This window comes from Atractosteus spatula, chromosome 18 (assembly GCF_055471065.1).
Source record: "Atractosteus spatula isolate fAtrSpa1 chromosome 18, fAtrSpa1.hap1, whole genome shotgun sequence".
Taxonomy (NCBI): Eukaryota; Metazoa; Chordata; class Actinopteri; order Semionotiformes; family Lepisosteidae; genus Atractosteus; species Atractosteus spatula.
The window spans coordinates 3,396,805-3,419,376 of record NC_142723.1 but is presented as its reverse complement, the minus strand read 5'-3'; the positions used below and the strand labels follow the sequence as shown (position 1 = coordinate 3,419,376).

Sequence of the window (22,572 nt, the reverse complement as noted above, 5' to 3'; positions counted from 1 at the left end):
TTTATGAGGTATCATTGTACCTGCACCTTTGACACAGGAATGGAAGTTCTTGTTTCTTGCTGATGTCCGGTACTACACTAGAAGTGTTGTTCTGCTCCATCTCGGCTCCAAGGCACAGTTCCCCCATCTCCATCACCTTCATTACGCTTCAGAAATTCACTGCAAGCATCCGGCCCCCCAGCAATATAATAAGGGGGAAGTTGGTCTCCAATAAGACAGCAGGTGATGTCCAGCACGTCTGCTATCAAGTCTTGCAGCAGGATCTCCTTGCTTGGACCTGGTAATTACTGAAGGGATTTCAGCGCATCAGACAGCTCACAGTTTTACCCTTCAATCATTCCTCCCATTGCAGTAGTGAGTGCATAATAAGAAGACGGACACATTAAAGGGCCAAAAAGTACTTTTTTGTTTATTGTACAAAAGATGTATGAAACTTGCTGAAGTACAGTAACCTTTATCACAGTGTTCTGAAAAAATGCAGAGAACGAAACAAGCTACAAAGGATTCTTGATAGAAACAGACTAGCAATGTACTGTATGGTCACAGTTGTGAACAGCAGACAAACAAATACTTACGGTATGTCCACTTCATTGTAGTGTTGTATTCTACCACGTTATTGGCTATGTATTTGATATATTAGGCCCAGATTACCCACATTGCCCAACTATTTCATTAACAATGGAGTGGGATGCCGGCCCATGGGGGGGGGGGGGGGGGATAAGGACCTATGAACGAAACGTCTTTGCAAGGAGAGGAAGTAGACTTCAATTCAAGTACAGTAGGTTCAACAAGTGCAGCTGAGTGAAGCTGCTGTTCTGAAGCTCCATTCTGCTAGTCAGCACGTGCTTTGTGTGCGTGTGACCATGGGGGATCTCCCCTGAGACAGCGCCAGAGAACAGGGAAACTTGAGGACACAGAAGGGACAGAGCACACTTAAGGACTCAGCAGGACACTGACTAGAGAAACGAATCATGCAGAAAATACTATTAACCGCAACTCCGAAACCTCGGAAAAAAATTAAAGGGGTGGATTTTTAAACACAGGCTTTGTGGTCACATGTGCCTTTTCAAAGTCATCAGAATGTGTAGATATATACACAGGGCTCGCCTGTGATCCTTCTGGTTCAATGATTAAAGTCATTAATAGTAAAGGCATATTGTGGTTACACCAAGACACTACATAAAATGACAATGTACACACAGGAAGATATCTATTGTATATCAACAATCATTTTTTAAATTAGTCATTTTATGATCCCTTAAGCACTACTTTGTACATCAACGTCTGTCCAACATTTAGGCTATGTGCCTAGATAGAAGTTGAACAGTATTTCCTTATGTGTATAGCAAGTCTGTTCGTTTTAAACCCCATAATATTCCTTCAATGTATTTACATACAACTTCACAACACTGCTTGATAAACTTCACATTTTTACTTTTTTCTTCGATGGGAACATTTTTTTGTCCGACTCTTCTTTTAATTTCCTTTCGATTTCAATCTCCTTTATCTCCCTTTTCTCTTTGTTCCGATTTTTTGCCTGCGACTCCCCGTCACTCCTCGCCCCCCTCCCCAGCCCCCTCTCTCTCGCTCAGCAGCGCCGTGTGCGAGAGAGAGCCCATCCATCACTCGCTCATCACTTCGGCAGTGAGCTGCTCCTGGCCTGTCTGTGAAGGTCCTGCTCACCTTTCTGCAACACTGCCCACAGCAGGTGTGTCACCAACTGTTAGCTAAGCAGAAAAAAGGGAGGCTGCTTGGAATTAATGGGGCTCCAGTCTTCGAGCCTGGCCATGAACACAGGGTTATGTGGCTCCGACAAGACTAGTGAGGGCTGGGGGCTGGCAAGAGGATTTCATTATGGGGTCCACAGTGACAGAAGGAAAAAAAAAACTGGTCTGGAGTTTCCAGAAGACCAGCAGTGCACAAGATATCTGGATATCAATCAATGTGCTCAAACATGACCAGAAATCTGTTCCTACCGAGACATTTGCTTGACATTCAAAATATACATCACCTCCTCTGGTGGATTATTTTGTTTTATTAATCTTGCATTCTTGGACAAGTAAGTTGCAAACAAAGGGGGGGAGGAGTAAGCATGGAAACCATCTTTAATTAAGGAAAGATGGGGAATTTAAGCTTGTGCACAAAGGTTTTTGAAAGAGGACATGAAATGATCTGTCACTTATATTCCCTAGCCCCTGTATTGTTCCAATTTTTTGGATTTTCAGACCTGCTCACTGGGAAAATAACGGGTATAACAATCATCATCAAAATGAGAATACAGTCAAAGCAGACTTATGTATTCTAATGTACAATAGCTCTCAAATGTCAATTTTGCATTGTTTTGTGAAAATCGGGCTCCTCCATCCAAGGAATAATTTCTGAGTTTCTTAATTAACCTTGTCAAATTACTGTGTTTCCCCAACTTTGAAAAGTTCCATCAAATGTAAAAACGGTGGTAGGAAAGAAAACATGGCACATGTTCACATGCACGTCTAAAATCTAGTATCCAATGTTGTTTCTGAATCACTGAAGCTATTAATAAATGCAGCAAAAAAATCTGAACGTACCACAGAACAAGAAAGCAAACCGTTTTGTGCACAGTCTGAAAGACAGCTCAGCTATGTAAATAAAAACCGCACCGCGGATGTTAGTGGCCATTAAAGACAACAGAAATATAAACAAATGTTTCATTTGATTTTTTTTTCCTTTTTCAATTTACATACTTCGAGCAAACTTATAATTTTATGGATGATTATGCCGTAGCTACTTAATTGAACGACAGAATTACATTTGTTTAATACAAGTTTGTCGCCATGTGCAATTAAACTGAAGATACACAGAAGCATATTAAGTTAACCAAATGGATTTCAAAATAATATTTTATGAAGAAAAAATTGCTGTAATAGTCCTTTTGGCAATTCTAGTTTTGTATGTAGTGGTAGTTGTCACTTCCTTTCAATGTATTGTAGCCAACCAAACATTACCTAATGCTTAATGTTACTCAAGATTTGGTTTACCCAATCAGTGCATTTCCAGACTTCAAAGGCACATCAGTTTCAACCAAACAAGCTTAATATTATGTAATTATAGATTAATTAAAGGTTAATTAATGGACACTTAATGCAGAGTTTCCAAGAGGACTATCTGATCTGTAGACCTAAAATCCACTTAATGATGAATTAACCAAGGCTGCCAAGCTAAGCAGAAACGTCTATAAACTTTCACCAATCACTAACAGCAGGTGCACAGTATGTGAGAGTTTAATAAAGCAGATTGACAGATTTAAGTAAAAGACCCATTAAGTACAAGCTATGGTTTAAAATTATTGTAATTTTAATAGAATTTTCCTTCAGTGCATCACGGGTACTTAGTGTTGATTTGTTAATATTCAATTTCCAAAACTCCTCGTGAAAGTTTCCTTTACCAGATTACTTTTTTGGCTGCGCAGTCAAAGGTAAAGAAAATAATTTACTTAAATTAAGGCAGCCATTTTCTATTTCCATATTAAAAGACCAAATATTCACATTAATTAGAAGAAAACTGATATTAATTGAACTGTAGAGTGAATTCACAAAATCCACCGAACCTGGAGTCATTTGAACAGGCGGGAGTGGTCTTTTTGGCTGCTGTAACAAGCAGAACATTTTTAATTGTAATGCAGTCTTTCAGCACAGGCGCCAAAACCAGATAATTGACCGATGCAGAAGGCATACCCTGAGGCTTTGCCAAAGGCTAGTATGAATGTATAGCCCAAGGTCAGCAATATGACCATAAACCCCACTATTATCTACAACCTTTGTCTTCCACTTATGAAAAAGAAGTTACTAGATTTTTATTTAAAACGAAATACAAACTTAAGGGCCTTTTTAGTATGCTGCAACTACTGAAAAGTATGCCCGTGCATTAAACCCAGCTATGAAAAACTTGCATATATCTGCTGAACATGTGGCATTTTAACTATGCTTCCTATGAATGCTTATTAAAATTCACTGTCCTGTCGTGTTTCTGTTTCCAGTTTTGTCTGCAGTGTTCTTATATTTAGCTTATACACCATTGTCATCCTACATTACCATTCCTCCCTACTGTACAGTATGTCCGCAGTGTCTTTACAGTGGTATACAGCAGCAGACCTTTATAGAGGACATCACTTTTCCTGCCATTGGGCTTTTGGAGGTCGCTGGGCCTTCATACTCAAACTGTCTCAAAATACCAAATGAGGGACAAAAAAAAGTCAGCTTTAACCACCTGGGTAGAGTGAGCTGTGGCAGGTGCAGTGTTTAAATAAACATAAGGAAGTTTCAGAGTTTGTGTGGAGGCTGTGGAGGGAGGGGAGGGAATCGGTGCCTGAAATAAGTGACGCTGTTGCACAACAGACGCATCCGGTCTCATGTTTCTTCTTGACGCAAACCATCTTCCATGAAAAGGTTGTGTTTCCTTGTTAATTACCCAACCAAGACACTACAAACAGAAACACAGACAGCTCAGACAGGTGTCCTGTGTGTGCTAACAAACTGACCCCAGTCAGATCTAGCAGAAATATGGGGAAAGCAATCCAGCTTCTGGGAGATTAACACCACGGGCCTCTGACCTAGAAGAAACAGCCCTGGTGTCCTTCCCACTGTCCCCCATCATTACCTCCTAGCACGCGCACACACACACACACACACACACACACACACACGCACATCCCTGAGCTCTCTTGAAAAGACAAACAAGGTGGGTGGCAGACGGAACGGGGACCCAACCTGACAGCCAGGTCAGCGATGAAAACTGCCGAAGTGACAGCAATGGCTGGGGACAGGGAAGCACAGGGGGGGGGGAGGGGGGGAGGGAGAGAACTCAAGTGGTGATGTGTCAGCCCACGTCCCCCCCGCAGGGAGAGAGGGAGGGCACAAGAGACGCAGGACAGACAGGAGACAGTGCCATGCAGAAATAGGTAAAGACATGCCAGCCAGGGGAGGGAGTGCCGCTGCCATCGAGAAATTATGCTGATGTAAGGAACTGACGCAGGCCCAGAGCAACAAAACTCGAATGTTGAAAGGTGCTGACATCCTGCAGATAGCTCATATCCCATTCTGATTTTAGAGGTCTTAACATGGTGAAGTCCTCAGGTCGAGTTGAATTTAATTGTGGAAGCCAGGACTGCCAGTGGGAGGTCTACGATTTGAATCGCAGTCACTTAAAGGTGCAGATGAATAGGATTGAATACAATAGTTTGAAGGTGGGTTTGCTAGTAACTACTAGTAGAATAAATAATCAAGCACAAGACTCTGATTTCTTTTTACCTACACTGTTACACAAATGCAAGCACAGATCTGTGTATTTCAGGCTCATTTACTGTACGCATATGAAATGTGCCAACGCAAATTTTCTCAGCCTCCAGCATATCGTAGCTCGGCAGGTTCAACGCGAAACGCCTTTGGGGGGGAGGGGGGGGAATGAAGAATGAAGAAACTGAATGGCTGTGTGCTCCTCTGCCTCCGTGCCGCCACTCCCAGTGGGAGCTCTAATCCCAGGGGATCTGTTCCCAATGCATCACAGCAGCCCTGGCCATGGGGACAGCATAACCTCCATCTAAATGTAAAACTCTCAGCTCACACTTTCTCAGTTTCAGCTGAAGCACCTGTCTAATCCTTTAAACCCAAGGAGAACGTGGAGGGATTGTGAGAGAATCTCACCTTTGAAACTGCTAATGGCAAACGGAGGGGGGAACAGGAGCCTGAGACAGTGAAGCAGTATGAACTGGATTAGTAGTTATAATATCAGTAGGTATAGTTTGGTTCTCCTTCTTTAATTAGCATTACTAGGCTTCTGGTAGACATAATAAAAAACCACAGCCTTGCTGAGGGCAAAAAAACACAGATAAATCCATAGTTCCTGTTTAAGATGCTTAGAAACAAGCCTAATCAGAAATATCCAATTTTTGATATTTTTTAAATACTGATTTCAATATATAAAGCTGCCTCTTATTACCTGTTTATCTACAATAGTTATCATAATGAAGACATGCTTTTTTAATGCTTTCACAGCCCAACTTAAAAATATGGCCTTAATAAGCACAGGTGAGAAAGTTCTCTCTTTGTAAGGACAAAACAGACCCTAAATATTATAGCAAAGCAACATTCCAACTGAAGAAAGAATTACGTTACCAAAGAAGTTCAGTTTTGGGTAAGAGCGTTGAGCGGAGCGGTGGCTCTGTGGCTAAGGATCTGCGCCTGTGGCTGGAAGGTTGCCGGTTCAAATCCCGCGGCCGGCAGAGGAATCCTACTCTGTTGGGCCCCTGAGCAAGGCCCTTAACCCCAGCTGTTCCAGGGGCGCTGTATAGATGGCTGACCCTGTGCTCTGACCCCCAGCTTCTCTCTCTCCGTCTATGTGCCTGTGTGTCTCATGGAGAGAAAGCTGGGGTTTGCAGAAAGACAAATTCCTAACGCAAGAAATTGTATATGGCCAATAAAGTGATCTTACATAGACAAGACAGTTTAGCTTGGTTTCTTTATTACCACAACGGTATTGCCCAGGTGATGACATCACTTCGCATCTTGGCTCAGTATCGGAATCCTCCCATTGCCATTAAGTGCATCAATAAAGCAACCAGATTTGAGCATGATCAAACATTTTCATGTTATGTTTTCCATTGTAAGTTTTCACAGTGGGAGGCTAAGTTAGTCTGGTGCAGGGAGAAGCAGACTCTATTGAACACACATCAGGGAATGTTTGCATAGCTCGGGAAATGAAAAAGAGCCAGAGAAGACGAAGAGCATTCTGGCCATGTGTGTTCTGGCTGGATAACCAGTCCACACCTCCATGTTGCAGCTTTTACAGTCTACAAGAGCAAAGTTCTGTTACCTTCACTAATCACTCCCCACTTACTCCGACTGGCACATGAATCCAGACACCAGGTGAAGCACAACTAGATGTGCTGAATCTTACAGTAAAGAGAAAAACTCCCCTCGGTGTCGAGCTGAGCTCCGCGACCTTGTCAGCACTCATGCCATCAACAAATCGGTATCTCAACCGAGCTCAAATAAAGAGAATGAGCAGAGCGAGATTCCGAACTCAATACATTCAGTCCTGCCAACTCGTGACCTTGAAGCAATAGATTGCAGTGCTCAGTGGCCTCATGCTTGCATTTTAATTAATATTTTTAATGATTTTTCTGAGCTGTGTTGTTCAATGCTGTCAGGCTTCCCACTCCTGAGAACTCTAAAAAAAAAAATGAAGATGGAATCATAGTGAAATCAAACTGAAAAGGTCTTAAAGGGATGCTGTGACTGGGATGTGATATAAAATACATAAAAGTCTCACTAATTTCCTATTCAGTTTATTTATACTGCCATATAATCTCCAGCATGCCTGTAAAATAATGCACCATTTTCAAGTGCTATTGGTCTCTGGCACTTTATAGAACCATGGCCCATCTTTTACAATTGAGATGTCCATTATGTTTAAATTGCTTCTGACAGGCAGGCTGCTTTGTTCCTCCTGTTAAAAATTGAACACGATTTAGATAACTTCTTTGAAAATGGTGTTCAGAAGCTGCGCCCCGTAAAAAAAAATTGCTTCCCCGAATGAAGCGGATGAAATTGTGATGTTGTCATTTGTCACAGTTGAAGATGTATCTGGCTGCAATCAAAAACATAACATCTGTGGCATATGCAGCAATGCTAACCAGGTATGGCTTGTTGAAGCACACTTTTAGGGAAAAAAAACAATAACACGAGCAACTAAGAGAATTCCCATTTAAAAAAATGAGATGTAAGGCTAGTTTCAAATCCTTATTGGAAGTAAAAAAAAATATGAATCCTAACCTATCTGAAACATCCTGTGACTACTATTGGTAAACAAGCTGATGGCACATTGCAACTATCAGTCTTGCAGAGTTGGATGCAAGTTCTACACTACCTCCCTTGCCTTTCCAAAAGTTAATTTCTCTGTTGAAACTACATTTGCTCTTCAGTTCTCAGTCACCTTTTCCACTTTGTCCCACCTCCCAGTGGAGGGGGTTTGGGGCAAATTCAACGTAATTCGAATCCCCCTCTTCTTCACACATCAGTGCATTAGTAGTATCACAGCATGATGGCACAATCTTTACTTCACTGATGCACCCTCTCTCTAACCTGCTCTGGCACTGCTACTCCATCGCATGAAACACAAAAGTCACACTGGGTTTAACTTAACACCGTCTACAACACTGCCTGCTTCACTGAATGATTGTGAAAGTTGCAATCAACCCAGCTTGTTAAAGATGTGGCCATTAACAAAACAAAAAGACAGAAGCAGAGGACATATGCATATTCCTTTGCAACCACTGAGAAAAGTTCCAATAAGCACAGGAGTAGAGGTACATCAATTATATTTTTTCTTTGCGGAATTGCAGGCAATGTTTGTTAATATCTTTCATAATATTATATATATATAAATAGTTAATGAACCCTGCTGAACAAAATTAAAAGTGATTTTCAGTAACGGCTTGCAATCACTTGCTCATTAATATATTGAGTGAAAATATCAAAAGAAAATCCCTAATTGTAATTTTGGGCAGCAAGACATACTTGCGTAACAGCATGATATCAAGAATTCAAAACATTCATTATGGGTTGTGCAGCTATACCAACTTGGCTGCTTCAAATCAGGCATGCACAAATTGTGCAGATATTTAACAAAGGCAGAACATTTCTAAACCTTAGAATACAGATGAAGATGAAAACAAATATGAGCATCAAATTTGAATGAGACCTTAATTACCAGCTCGGAAAAAACTAACAATTGATGTTGCATACTGTATTCTGGCCAGATGTGACTTGGACAACATACGATATCTCGAATATCCCCAGATCCAAACTATTATAAACATCAGTGAGTCCAAGCTACAGAGACGTATTGGAATTTTTATTGAACACTACAGATAATAAAAGAAAATGAAATAAAAAGAGCCACTAAGTGCATACGTCAAAGTCAGGGAAAATGTTTTTCGATTCCTGTGCCTATATTTAAAAAGGTAAAGTGGCATGTGGATTGCTTATTTAATACATTCCCCCTGCAGAAAATTAGTTTTTCACAGCAGGCAGAATTTTCAAGGCCCGTCAGAATGAACAGGCACTATCTAATCACCACTCGGGCTCCGGAGATACATCGGGGTTTTGCCACCATTTCAATGATCCAATTACTTTGGGAAAGCTCTATTAAACTGTGCATACTAATAAGCCATTGGCCACGGACACCAGTATGATCTGGGGAGGTTCAAGAGAAGCACTGGGGCATCTGCCGTGTTTCTTGCGACCTGTGACCAATTACGGCAATTTTGATTCTATTAGCCCATGTAGAGCCAGTGGATGGAGTCAAGGACAAGATCCTCTGTGTAAAAGAAAAAGAAATCTCTAGCACCTTTCATAGGCTGGATTAGCGCAGGGTGAGGTTGCAGATTAAGCCACAATTCCTCTCTCTAGTCCTTCCATTTGGCACCACCAGTTTTTAAGGCGTTACAATCTGACCATTTTGTACAGAACTGCTGGACAGTCCGAGAAAGCTGCTCCAGGTCACCAAAGTGGAAAATGGGCATACAGATTATAATTGTAAGCAGCTCAGCAGCTGATGTGCTTTATTGTCATGGAACACAAGTGGGGAAAATAATTGTTTTAAGATCTGAATTTTGCTAGTCAATAAAAAAACATTAAACAGATCTAACTTCCAAATGAATAAGTTCTACACTATCACCAAGGTCACAGCTCCTTATTCTTTATACACAGGGTAGGACATGAATTATAGTTGCTCATGTAGTTCACAAGCTCTATTATATGCTGTAGAAAAAGTAAGTTTATTACTATTAGGTGTCACTCAGCTATGTGTATTTATAGCAAATGCTGTTAATCTACTGCAGAACATTTGCACCGACAGTCTACCCATATGCATCACATAAATACATTACATAGTATTTTTTATGAACGGTTTATTACAAAAGACATTTGGTCTCTGTAATTGGGTATTACCAGCTGTTTTGTAAATTATATTTGTGTAATCAATTATCATAAGAACCAAAGTTATTGCAAGTCATTTGTGACATTTAAAGTCAAAACAATTGATGCCACAGGACGTGTATTTACAGAGACTGACAGATGCTTACAACACTGTGTGGATAATGAACTTTCACCGCACTCTACTTCTAAAAACGGAAAATTTAATTCACAGGTCTGAGCCTTACACACAAGATCCTTTTGAAAGTATAACTGTGAGGTATAAGGGATGTATTTCTACCTATTTATTGAAGGGCTTTTAGTCCATTTGCAGTGGTCACCCTATTTTACAGGACCAACAGAGAAACGTAGCTCACAAATAAAAGCAGGAGGCATTTCTTTAGAAAAAGGGTTGTGGGTTTCTAGAGCAAGCTTTCCAACTAAGTTGTTAAAACTGAGACCATTAAAAAAACTGCAGGTCGGGATTTTGGGATAAATAAGTGTTTGACAACCATAAGATCAGGATAGGCTGAATGGCTTCCTATTTCTAACCTTTAACGTGATGCTCTCATGCTTGGTTATGCTCCACCTGACTGATAAATTGCAGAGTCCTTCGTCAAATCTACTGCATGGATGTAAACAGGTCCACTACACAGAGCTTTGGAAAAAAAATCGAAAATACATAAAGGGGTGATTTATTAGCAAAAAAATGATTTGGCGTATTAAAGAAGAACTGAACTGGAATGCCATGTGCCTATAAATTAAATGTGGTCAGTTCTGTCCACACAATTGAAATTAAATTAACAGAGTGCACAGATGAGATCGAGTGCTGGTTTACCCAGCACCTCTGTAAGGGGCTTTTCATAACCCCACAGAGAGAAAGGTTTCTGGTTAACACTGATCGCAGGAAGGTTTGAAAGGGCCAAAACAAAATAACATAAAAAACAATAAATAGTACAGGCTAAAGAGACACCCTCCTGTTCAATTGCCTAGACTCTCGCCTCTTCAGAAGGTTGAGAGGCACTTTGTAAGGCTCAGGTGTCATTAGGAAGCTATGGACACACCACCACTTTGGGGAGATTTAGAGGTATGATTAAACGCTCCACTTCTTAGTGCCTTGATACTTCTTTAGGAATCAAATCTGGGAGCTCTGAGGCACAGACAGACACGGGCTCAGTTTCACCCAGGCGCGGCAGCGATGTTAATTTGCTTCATTTATTTTTGTGGGGGGAGCTGTTGAATTCCAACACAGCTGCACTAAATAAATGCAATCTATTTAGTTTTGGAATTATCTGGGGTAAATTTTAATTAAGATTACTCAGCTGGTTACAGAAGTGTCAATATTTGTGAGGATGTGACAAACACTAACAGGCGCAGAGAACAGTACAAAGGAGAATTAGTAAAAGAGGTCTTGGGGTGGGGAGGGGGTGACTTTGATGGAGTGATTTTGCAAGGTCAAGGTTTCAATTTCCTCCCAGAATTCCATCAATAAAACAGGTTTCAAATTCAGCTGTTTTTATCCTACTGTATAAAAATAACGAGAAACCTCTTTTTATAGCTTTTTGAAATGGAGACTTGGCACCAAATGAAAGCAAAAAGCTCTACTGCAGTCATGCAGACAATTCCACAGTTCAGAGTTGACGGACTTTGGCTGGCTGAAATCTGGATCTCTTTCCTCTTAACGTGAGCAAAACGCAAATCCCTAGCCAACAAAGTTTTAAACATGCATAAAATACAGTGAGGAAAAGGCATGTTATGTATTTGGCCATGTAAATGCTGCTATTTTGTAAAGGCTCGGTACTGTACGGCAAAATCGTCAACTGTTGTAACAAACACGACGCTCACACTGTCCAGACAGTAGGTGATTTTGTTCTGGTCATGCCTGTGACTAGCCAAGCAGGCTGTGACATGTTCTGCATGCTGCTGCCAAAACTGTCACACACACGACTGCTGACCTCCCATTATCCCAAGCGCCGGACTTCAAATGAGCTGTAATATTGCAGATGATGAGAGTCACCGTTTTACAATGGGAGGCACTTGCCAAACCTATTTTAAAACAGATAATGACTGTTCAGTGTTATTTAACAGACAGATGACTGCATTTATGCACTGTAATAAAAAATATGCAAAACCAGATAAAACCCGTTGGCAAAATGAGCTCACATTCCAATAAAAGTTAATCAAAATACATTGCAGCACTGAAAATTCAGAGCCATCCACTACACTCATTTATACCTTTTTTTTTTTACAACATACTGAATAAATAAGGGTACAGTAAATTACTTCAGCATTCCAAACAAAAACCAGTACAAACCATGCCCTGAATCTGCAATATTAGCCATAAATTCAGGTTAGAATGACTCCTTATGGCTTTGGGTATTCATCTTTTCCATTTTGAAATTAGAACGATTAAAAAGTCTATACATTCCTTTTTGATATGTGGAAAGATCATGTTCCCTTTTAAAAGGACAAAAGGATGTTAGTGCATATGGAGCATGGGAGGCTGGGGGTACCGAGAGGAGGACCCAGTTGCAGAGCTTACCCATGGGCTCCAGGAGGCTTGGGCCCGAAGCCCCAGTGCCAGCTGGCACACAGCTGATGCTGCTGCTGGCTCACACCACAGTGCAGGCACACGTTGCCACTACTACCTCCCACACACACACACACACACACACACACACACACACACACACACACACACACACACACACACACACACACACACAGGGAGGAACAGAGTAAGCAGCAACTGCTGTCTAAGCGGCAAACATTTCTATCTTTTTAGGAGCCATTAATTACTGGCTTTTAAGAGGCCACCGAAACTTAACTCTAAATGCAGTGGCCTTTGCAAAGAGATAAGCCACCTCATTACCCCTTCAGCCAGTCAGCATTAGAGCGATCAGCTGGCTGATATCCCAGAGACGGTTGCCTCTCTCCACACTGCCACGCGATGGATGCCATGATACAGCTTTATTGTAGCTTCAGCTGTTCGCTCTCCCTTATCGACACAGAGCTTTGTCTCAACCACCCCTTCCCCCCAGATACACACACACTGCCATCTCCCCAGTCACTTCGTTATCTCTGATAAAGCCAGAGGCACCCCAGAGCTGAGCATCTTCTAACGCGTTCTCCCATCATTACCCACAGCCCTCACTGTCTTTTTCAGTATTCTGCTGCAGTCATAGGGCAAGAAGGATTAGGGGTTGTTCAAAACCCTACTGTAACTGCAATCAATGATCTTAACGTGGAATGCAGAGATCTCTGAAAGGAAGGGGCTTGTTTGCTTAAGGGGCATAATTTTAATTTTTCTTTCACCAGTGGATCTACTTATGACATGCTCCTTTCAAGCCACGCAAAATCCAGTGCTCGCATTGTGGTTGGAAAATCAGCACATGGGAAATAAAACTTATAGGTTAATGGTGGTTTTGTTTTGGACATACTGTATTAGGCCCAGGATCCCCGTTTTGTACGCACATGTACTCACAAAAGGGCATCAGGTTGAAAGATTGGGTGCATCTCATTGTTACATTGAGAGCAGATTTCTGTATTGCACTTTAACAGTGCAAGAAAGTATTTCACTAACGCTTTTTGTACAAATGTTGAATACTTCTCATAATAATGGGTCTAGCTGGGCATTTTGTAATTGAAGGAAAAACAAAAGTTTGGAGTAATACACAGCTCCTGGCGGCTATGCTAACAATGGAAATGCCAACAAAAAGCTTTGGTGCCAGATGTTAGAACTTCAGAAACGATCTGGAACACAAGAGTTCTGTCGGACAAGTATTCAAAGTGCAGTTTAACATGAAATGTAATAAAGATATCAGCGTGTCAGTTCTCCTTTTTCAACATACTGTATCTCAGTTAAACTGTGAAGAGAGACTATTTCCCAACCAATATTGATTGCTTAATTTGTTTTGAAGGTTCTTTACCATTTGTAAATTACTTAAGAAAAATAAATGCAATCATAACAATGAGTTGCTTCTTTCCCTCTTTGGCCTTTTTCTTTTGTAACAGTTCAACAGACCAAACAAGCCTCTGTGTTTGCGGTGACCTCGTTGTGTGACAATGTCTCTGTTCAAGAGACAAATGAAAAAGGGCATTGCAGTCTGCACCCATAATTCACACTGTGGGTGTTTGTCCTCTCTCATCATTGGCTGGTTTTAGGTTACCGTGAGTTATGGAGAGTACTGCACACACTGAGGAGCTATGATCTCCTTCATGACTACATGGGGTTAAGTGTAATAGTATAATACACGCCTGCAAATGCTGGGTAAGGAAACATGCGTCAGATTCCATCTCCATATTTATGTTTTTAAATCATGCAGGTAATTGCCCTTACTAAACTTGAGAGGTTGAGCATCAGCAGCTACCAGGACTTAGATTCATATATTTACCCCATCAGATCCCTCAGTTCAAACTCCATCCTTGATGCAGTTTACTTCCTAAACACCTATTTTCATTTATTTTAAATGACAGCCTCTGATACACATCAGAGGGGAGAGCTGTACATTTCTGTGCATAATGCAAGGAAGAAAACGTTTATCTTGCAAGAGCCCCTCAGGACAAGATGACCACTAAGGGAAGCAGTGTTGAAAATGAAATCGTAACATGTATGGAAGGGAGCTGGAGTGCTCCTGTTGGAGTCATAACTTAGCAGCAGCTTCCTAGTGTTTATAGATCAAGTCTGAAAGAGACAATCTGGCTCCAAATTTCAGTACAGGGAGGAGAGAAATCTTTTGGAACGCACATAGGGATTCTTATTGATTAGACAGAGGCACTTGGTCCATAATGTCACACAGGAGTGCAGAGATAATGCTGAGAGAGAAATTTAATTATAGCGGAATAGGCCATACTTTAAAAAATGCCAAGCCTGCCTCACAATAAAACACCGAAATGGGAAAAGAAAGCATCGTGCAGTCACATTACAGCTGCAATGATGTGGTTCTAGAGAAGCAATATTCCAAAACCAATTGCACTACAATGGGATTAGGAATGCTGCTCACCTGCTGTAATGGAGCATTGTAAAATTAAAGGAAGCACACTCTGAGGAGCCATGCCGTTATTGCAGGTACAGCACAGCAACATCTTAGCACAAGGGATCAGGTGATTTACACAAAACAGAATCACAGACACTGAAATTCAGATACAGGGTGAGAAACATTACACCACTTTATCACTTAATGTCAAATAACTGAGACATGGGGCTATTCCGAGACTGTATATCACATTTCTCTTCATGTCTTTTATTTCTGCTAGAGTTCCAGTACAACAGCAAAGATTATGCACAGGTATTGTATGACTGGTAGAACAAATGCAGAATCAATGAACAGAATAAAAGTCTGGTCAGGCACAATGCTGCTGAATATTTCCATTACCACAGTGAAACAAAATAAACACCTCACTCACGGTGGTATTTTACAGCCTGGAGATCATCAAAATAAAAGGCTGCACAAAAAGCGGAGGCGTGCGATAGAAATGACATGGTTTTAGTTGGCAAAAGTTAAGAATAAGGTCTCACAGCCAGTAAAAGTGATGAGAAATATGGCTCGTCAAATGGCTAACACAATGAACTGACTTCTAAAACAATTACTCGACACACGCACACAATACTGGAAAATTATGCCTGCCACAATTTAAGACTTATCTCTGCTAATCAGGGTATGGACAGGATAATTTTATCACTAAAGTCATTAGCGCACTGTTACCTCATGTCATGCCAAGCGGAGTATCCAAGAGGTGTAGACTGCAAAAACATACTGTTCCTGCGATATTTAAGCTCTAGCAGTTTCCACAATGGGAAAAAAAACATTTAGCACAAAGAAACCAGCAGAAGCAGGTAATTTTGGAAATAACATTTACACACATACTTTTTTTTTATTGTGTACATCCTGCAAGATGTTCAACTGCAAAACTGTAGACTGACTGCTTTCACGCATCTCAGGGATGTCTCTTCTCAAGTGTGAAGCTTCCAAAAAGAAAAGGCAGTACTATTTTGTTTTACCTGGCCCAGGGTCAGTAATTTCAGGATTATAGTCGATGTAATGTATACAGGAACCCACCTTTCCAACCTGGGGAACGTTTTTCAATCACGCTATATCAGGGAGAGCATGTAGTTAACAAGCTGTTCCCACCTGCCATGAGGAAAACATGCAAAGAGGCACTGCTGCACTGGGAAGGTGAAACACAATGGGAGAGGACAAGTCTAGCATGTGCCCTTTAATAATACAAAACCCAGTCACTTATACTGCTGTGTCACTTGACATCAAAACTTTTCTTTAAGGTTTTTATTAGGGTTATGAAAATCTCAAATGTTTTAAAAAAAAGTTGTTTAAATACAAATGATCCAGCCCAGGTTTTGTATCCTACACTCTAAAACTCGTGTCTCGGCATTTTCGCAAGACTGGGAAAAAAAAGCATGTGTGCAGAGGGGAGAGGTGCAACGTGCAGGTATGACTCTTTACAAATTAGCTGCAGAAACAGCTCATGAGTGACATTTTATGCAGAGCGGAAGGGAAGTTCAACCAGTGCCACACCTGCCTGTAGGAACGAGAATCGGAAAAACTTTGGCAATTTCATGGGAGCATCTGCTTTCTCTGGGGTCTGGTAGCAATCTCATTGAAGGCAATTTCCCCCACAGCAACCAACGACAAGAAAAGGAGCATGGAGCTCTCATATACAATATAGGAGATGAATTACCCAATTAACTTGTTCACATGATAAATGGAGGAGAAAGCGCCGAGTTCAATGTCTTCCAATTTGCATAAATTGAAAGTGTTTGCTGAACTGATACAGCTCAGTAATAACAATTACCTGGAAAAAAAAAGTTTAGCTACAAATCATTAAGGGCAATATCCTCCACCTGGCATCAAGTGGAAATACAACAGGGGGCCGATAACGTCTCGGGTTGAAGCCCTAGAAATCTTTTTAGAATACTGAGCCACTTAATAAGGAAGGGAGAGGAAACTAAAACATGCCACTGTAGCAGCTCTTTTCATTTAATAAAGAATTGTACCCATAGGATTTGAGCATTTCTGTGGCATGCTTTTACTAGGGTGCAGCACGTTTAGCTCCTCCAAATGCATATGCTAATCAAAACAGATTAAGTATGCTTATCACAGCCTTATCTTTAATGGAGGGGGCATCCTTTTAGGAACCTGTGAGTCAGCTTCAGAAGAGACAGTTTTAACCGAGTAATATTTGTTTCTCTCATTCTCTTCCAGCTCCGCAACAAACATTTAATGATGAGCTACTAAATGCTAAATAAGAAACAAGTTAAAGATGCTACCGTATAGAAAATAAGCAAAGATGTGTCTTGGTTTAACTTCTCAATTTTTAAAATATGCTTGAGATTAATATTGTACTGACTACAGAAAAAAATGAATTTTCTGTGTAAGAACGGCATTTTTCAGAACATTTTGCATTGGTGGTGTTTCGCAGCTTAAAAGCCCCTTTGAACCCTGCAGAAGGCAGAAGATAGGTGTTTTGGATGTTGCAGTAAAAGTACAAGCCTACACCAAGGAAGTGAATTCAATGGTCAGAAGTTGCCACTTTGAACTTCCAAACCCCAGAGAGATGAGCTGTATTATGTATGACAATGACATTCCACTGCAGTTGCTTTCAGATGTCTACCTACTGTATACACACATTATGTAGTGCAGCTTTTGTTATTTCATGTATTTCATCCCAGGGGGAGCCAGTAATTCCATGGGAATAGCTTTGGACATGCCAGACAAACAGCAGGCAACAAGATGAGGCACAGGCAAAGCTACTGCCCTTAAGTGTATTTAGGGAATTGTACTTGCACCTGCATTCGTCTACCCCTCTGCTTTTTTTCTTGAGCTCGACATTACATTTTCTTCCTGAGCGCACTCTTCCGATAACTCTGCTGCACGTGCCCATCACCATATGCTTTCATTACTAAATCAGAAAGCTCCTGTGCATTTAAAAACTGTTCTTATACATCTACTGTAAGTCAAAAGCATCATGAAATCTAGATCTTCTGGAATGAGGATGCAACATGAATTGAAAACATTAAGCTTTGGTGATTTATCTTACCTTGTTTGTATAATACAGAACTCTACCAATAGCGGAAACATCTCTTAGATCAGGATGTAAAAAATAAGTCAGGAAATCTCTGAAATTCAGCGACAGACATACAGAACAACTGTTCTAACTTCATTTAGCAATCACCTTCAGCGATTGTAACATTTTATGCAATGGCTGTCTAGCCAATAGCCCTCTTTTTTCAACACCTAGTGAGAAGCGAGGAGAAACTAAAGATGTCAACAAAACAGGAAGAGAGCAAAAATAAAAGATAACATTTTGAGCTGATCAGCATTTTCTACTATGTCACACAAAGAGCTCAATTACAACATGAAACAAACGGAAAAAGCAAAGATCTTGGAAAGTGAAAAGAACAGATACCACTATCAAACACCTACAGGGCAAACACGCCAAAGAGTCCCAACTACTTCCAGTATATCATCATTTCGGACCACATCACAACACCTGTTATGCCTGATGGATGTCTGTGCTGTGAAGTATTGCCTTGAACTGACAGAATGCTAGTTAAATGTCTCAGCTCCATCGCAGGTTAACAATGTCAGCGTATAAATCATCATAATAACGTGATATGTCATTAAGTGAAATGCTCTAATATCAAAATGAAAAATGGCTTTTCGAAAGAACTCCAACATAAAAGACAAAATGGCTCCAACTTTGAACCAATCCACTCAACAAACACATCAGCATTAGTTTATACAAGGACTTACAGCCGGAGAAGGAGGCATATTTGCCTTCTTACCTGACTCTTGCTTATGGGTAAGCTCATCAAAACCTACAAAAGGGAAAAAAAAAAAAACAATTTCAAGAAAGCAATCCCAAATCAAAGAACATCTAAATTCCTGTAAATTTAGTAGAAAACAGTTTCAGAAATATCAGGATTAAGAGTAGTTATGGCATATACTACATCACTGATTTCACTGAACGGGTTTTCTCACCTTAGCTTTCAGAGAGTGTACAGTGTAGAAGGTGATTTTAACACAGCAAGCAAACCTTACTGAAGCATTAGACCCTGTATCTGACGACTCAAGCTGTTGGCCAATGTACTGTACTGTAACTGCAGACGAGAGCAACCAGAAAAGACATGGAACTCTTTCCGTTATCTGCGATATACGCCGACAAAAGAAAAAACATTTGGCCTGCTTGGATAAATTAATCTAAGGAGGCCAAAGCTGACAGATACATTTTCTACAGTATAATATGGTCTATACTAAAATCAGCCTTTTGGTACTGCCACAGCAGTCAAGCAGGACAGCTGAGGTAAAATCACATGCCTTTTTCACTCGTCCCAATAGGCAGGCACAGACACCAGGAGGGGTGAAGGGTGAAATGCCGAAAAGAACTAAAATTGTGATATTGCACAAAAATATTTTGGTGTTCTTAATTCATAATGATATAGGTCACATCTGAAAACGTATCCAAGCTCCTTAGTCTAATATGAATATGGTCTTATTATGTATGCTTTTAGTATACATTAGCTTTTTTCAGATTTCACATACATGCTATGAAAATGAGCAACATCACTTTTGAATTAGTTAGGTTTATGCACCAACCTGGTTGATTCTGGTTGGCAAAAGCTATGATGACCTCATTCCAGCTGTCTGTGAATGGATGATCACTGGGGCCACAAGGTATGGTAATAAAGGACTATGGGGCAATTTCTATCACGCCAGTGTGCATCTGTAAATGCCCTTGGCATCCACTTAGGAATAAGGTCAAGGTGTAGGCTGTAGTTAAAGAGCTGTTCTGTTCTAATCCTGTCATTTCAACATTGAGACGCTGCAGCAGTGGGGAGAGATGGCAATTAGTTTCTAACTGTTTTCACAATTCTTTCAAATCACCTCATTTGTAACGAGCCCCACTATATTGTTATCGCCCGCTTGTGCAATGATGTGTTTTAGCACATAAACTTGCAAAAGACAGTTGGGAATCATCCAACTCTTTCTGCTGTACAAGGAAAAGTCATTCAAAACTCAGAGGAATACAAATATCATTTTATAGCATGCAGGATTTCATACCGATAGATTTGGCATTACCTCATAGTAAATGAATGGATTGACAAATAAAGGTGAAAGTTGCATGACGTACAAGCTGGAAATCACAAGGCCCATGACACCTTGAAAAAGGTGTGATAACCTCTGAGTGCTGCTGTGAAATCAGTCAAATCCCACTATGTACAGGAGATTAGAAGCACAGATGTTATGCTAAACTAATGATGTTATCAACACGATAATAGGCATCACAATATTGTTATTATATCATTTACTTATTTCAGTGCTTAAAAAGGCGCTACTATCCTGAATGAAAATGAAGCTCAGCGGCTTTGTCACTGCTGTTTAGTCTCTTTCACAAACAAGAAGATTACGGTACAGTATGTGTGGTTTCAAACTTAATCCGGTCTCCAAACATCAATTTCCAAACGGCACATTGACTGGTGTTGGGCAAGCTTGATTCAATGGCATTCTGCAACTCCGTCTAAACCAGCATATACTGCATACTTAAGAGTCATAAAGCAACAAACAGTTGGTTTCCCCATAGTCATTTGTTGCTTTATAATGTATGATTCTCAGTATATGAAAGGTTAACATCTAATATTTTATTGGGATATCTAATAAATGCTTATATCATTTTTATGATCATGTTCTTAAGATGTTTTTTTCCCCTCACTAACAAAAATGTTAAGAATAATTAAAACAGCTGTTAATACCATGGTCAATCAAAAATTAATAAAAACACTGCATGGAGCTTGTTTAAAATTTCTGGTTAAAGGCATTTCTGTAATCTTCTGTTCAGAACCAAATTAGGCAACAAAATGAAAAAGTTAAAAATATTTTTTTTCTTAGATTTAATGGTAAAGATTTCACCTACTCTGGCTTGTTTCAACCTGCTCCACACAGCTGTTATGCATTTGCGCACACAGCTAACAGGTCATACAAAATTTGGATCCTACAAAAACATTAAATTTAATTCAGAGTGTGCAAAAAAAATAGGCCAATCAAAAGACGTAAAATGAAGAAAAATTAGGACAATTAATTTTATCCTATCCAATTTGCCTGCAGTTTGTTTCTGCTTCATTATTTTCTCATAAAAAGCTTCCGTACAAATTAATTAACAAAAGTTTTGTCAAATACATGCAGCTGTATCATTTAGAAATGATTTTGTCTACAACCTAAGTGTGATATCTCTGAGGAGGAGTTTGTTTTCATACTTTTGAAAGGGCATTTTAGGTTGAGTGAGAATTAATTTTGAACAACAATGTGATGAAACCATTCTTAAAAAAATGCTTAAACAACTTTAGTTTAACAGAAAAAACAGCCAAAATGTTAAAACAAGTGTTTCAAAGTAATCAAGTGAATTTTAACAGTACATAATCTCAGTCCTTACCACCAAACATAGTAGACTACAGTACTGTAAAGGAACAAGTAATAGGTTTATTCCATGCTGAAAAAAAAGATAGAAAACAACTTTTCGGCCGAGGAGCCTTCTTCAGGTGTGCAACATGACATAGGTAACATTTCAAAAATAGCACACAAAGTTACACAAAGACGATGGGAGACAGACTCTACCATGGTGCCCTGTGATCAGAGCGGGCCGTCATTAAGGTTTAAAAAGTGTGTTTTAACATGGATTATCAGAGTAAACATGCTCAACTATCCCTCTCCAGCCAGGCACCTGCAATGCCATCATGGTGTAAGGACTCAAGAGCCATCAGCTTTCTCAGTGGATGCTTAACCTAGAGAATGCTTGTTGACAAGAACACTTGTCCTTGGAGACCTCTTTAGCTCTTCCCCTCTCCTGTGCAGACTGGGTTGGTTGTCATGGAAACTTAGTTACAGGAAAGGTAACACGCAAACCTCATCACACGGATTTGTAGAAATTATTGTTCTGTCCACCCTTAAAAGTATTTAAAAATAATGACTTGTCATTGAGCATGTTACCATTTACATGCCCCACAATGTCCCTAAAATGAAGCAAAGAAAGAATATCTTAATCTGGTCAATATACAGTATACGTCTTAAGCTTTTTCGATGGAATTGTCCTCAAAACATTTTTAATTATAAATACAGGATAATGACTGTAGTAGATGACCTACAGTATATGAAATATCTTCATACTGTACAACAATTAAGAAATTCCAATATCTGAACATAACAGAACATTTTTCCCCAGTTACAGAACCAGAGACGGCAACACTTAACAGCCAAACAACTAACAAGTAGCCACTTACTCCTGTTTTATCATTATTCTTACCTATTCACTTGCAGTCTACTATGTGTACTGTAAATCCCAGTTTATATAGATAAACTCTAAAGTCTTGTTGTACTGCCATTAAAAATCAAATGCTTAAACAAATGTATTCTTAAAGAATTCACCTGTTTCATAAAACTCAGAGGCAATATTTTTTCTGTAAGCATGGAGAAATTAGCAGATATTTTACTCCTTGTTGAGAAGGTCTTTCAACTAAGAGTCTTTTTTCAATTATAAATTTGTGACTATAATAGTGATAAAGGGAAATAAATCTTTTCATTCTAGAACACAAAAGGCTTCCTAGAGATTTGAT

At 39.9% G+C, this 22,572-nt stretch overlaps 1 protein-coding gene across 1 annotated transcript in view; it reads right to left on the bottom strand.

Moving 5' to 3' along the window:
• Nucleotides 1-22,572, bottom strand: part of rbfox1 (RNA binding fox-1 homolog 1) — a 648,127-nt gene that overhangs the window by 518,531 nt on the left and 107,024 nt on the right. The window contains exon 2 of the mRNA XM_088936368.1: nt 18,754-18,786. Within this exon, the coding sequence (XP_088792494.1) occupies nt 18,754-18,780 (27 nt within the window). The 5' untranslated portion in view covers nt 18,781-18,786. The remainder of the gene's footprint in view (nt 1-18,753; nt 18,787-22,572) is intronic.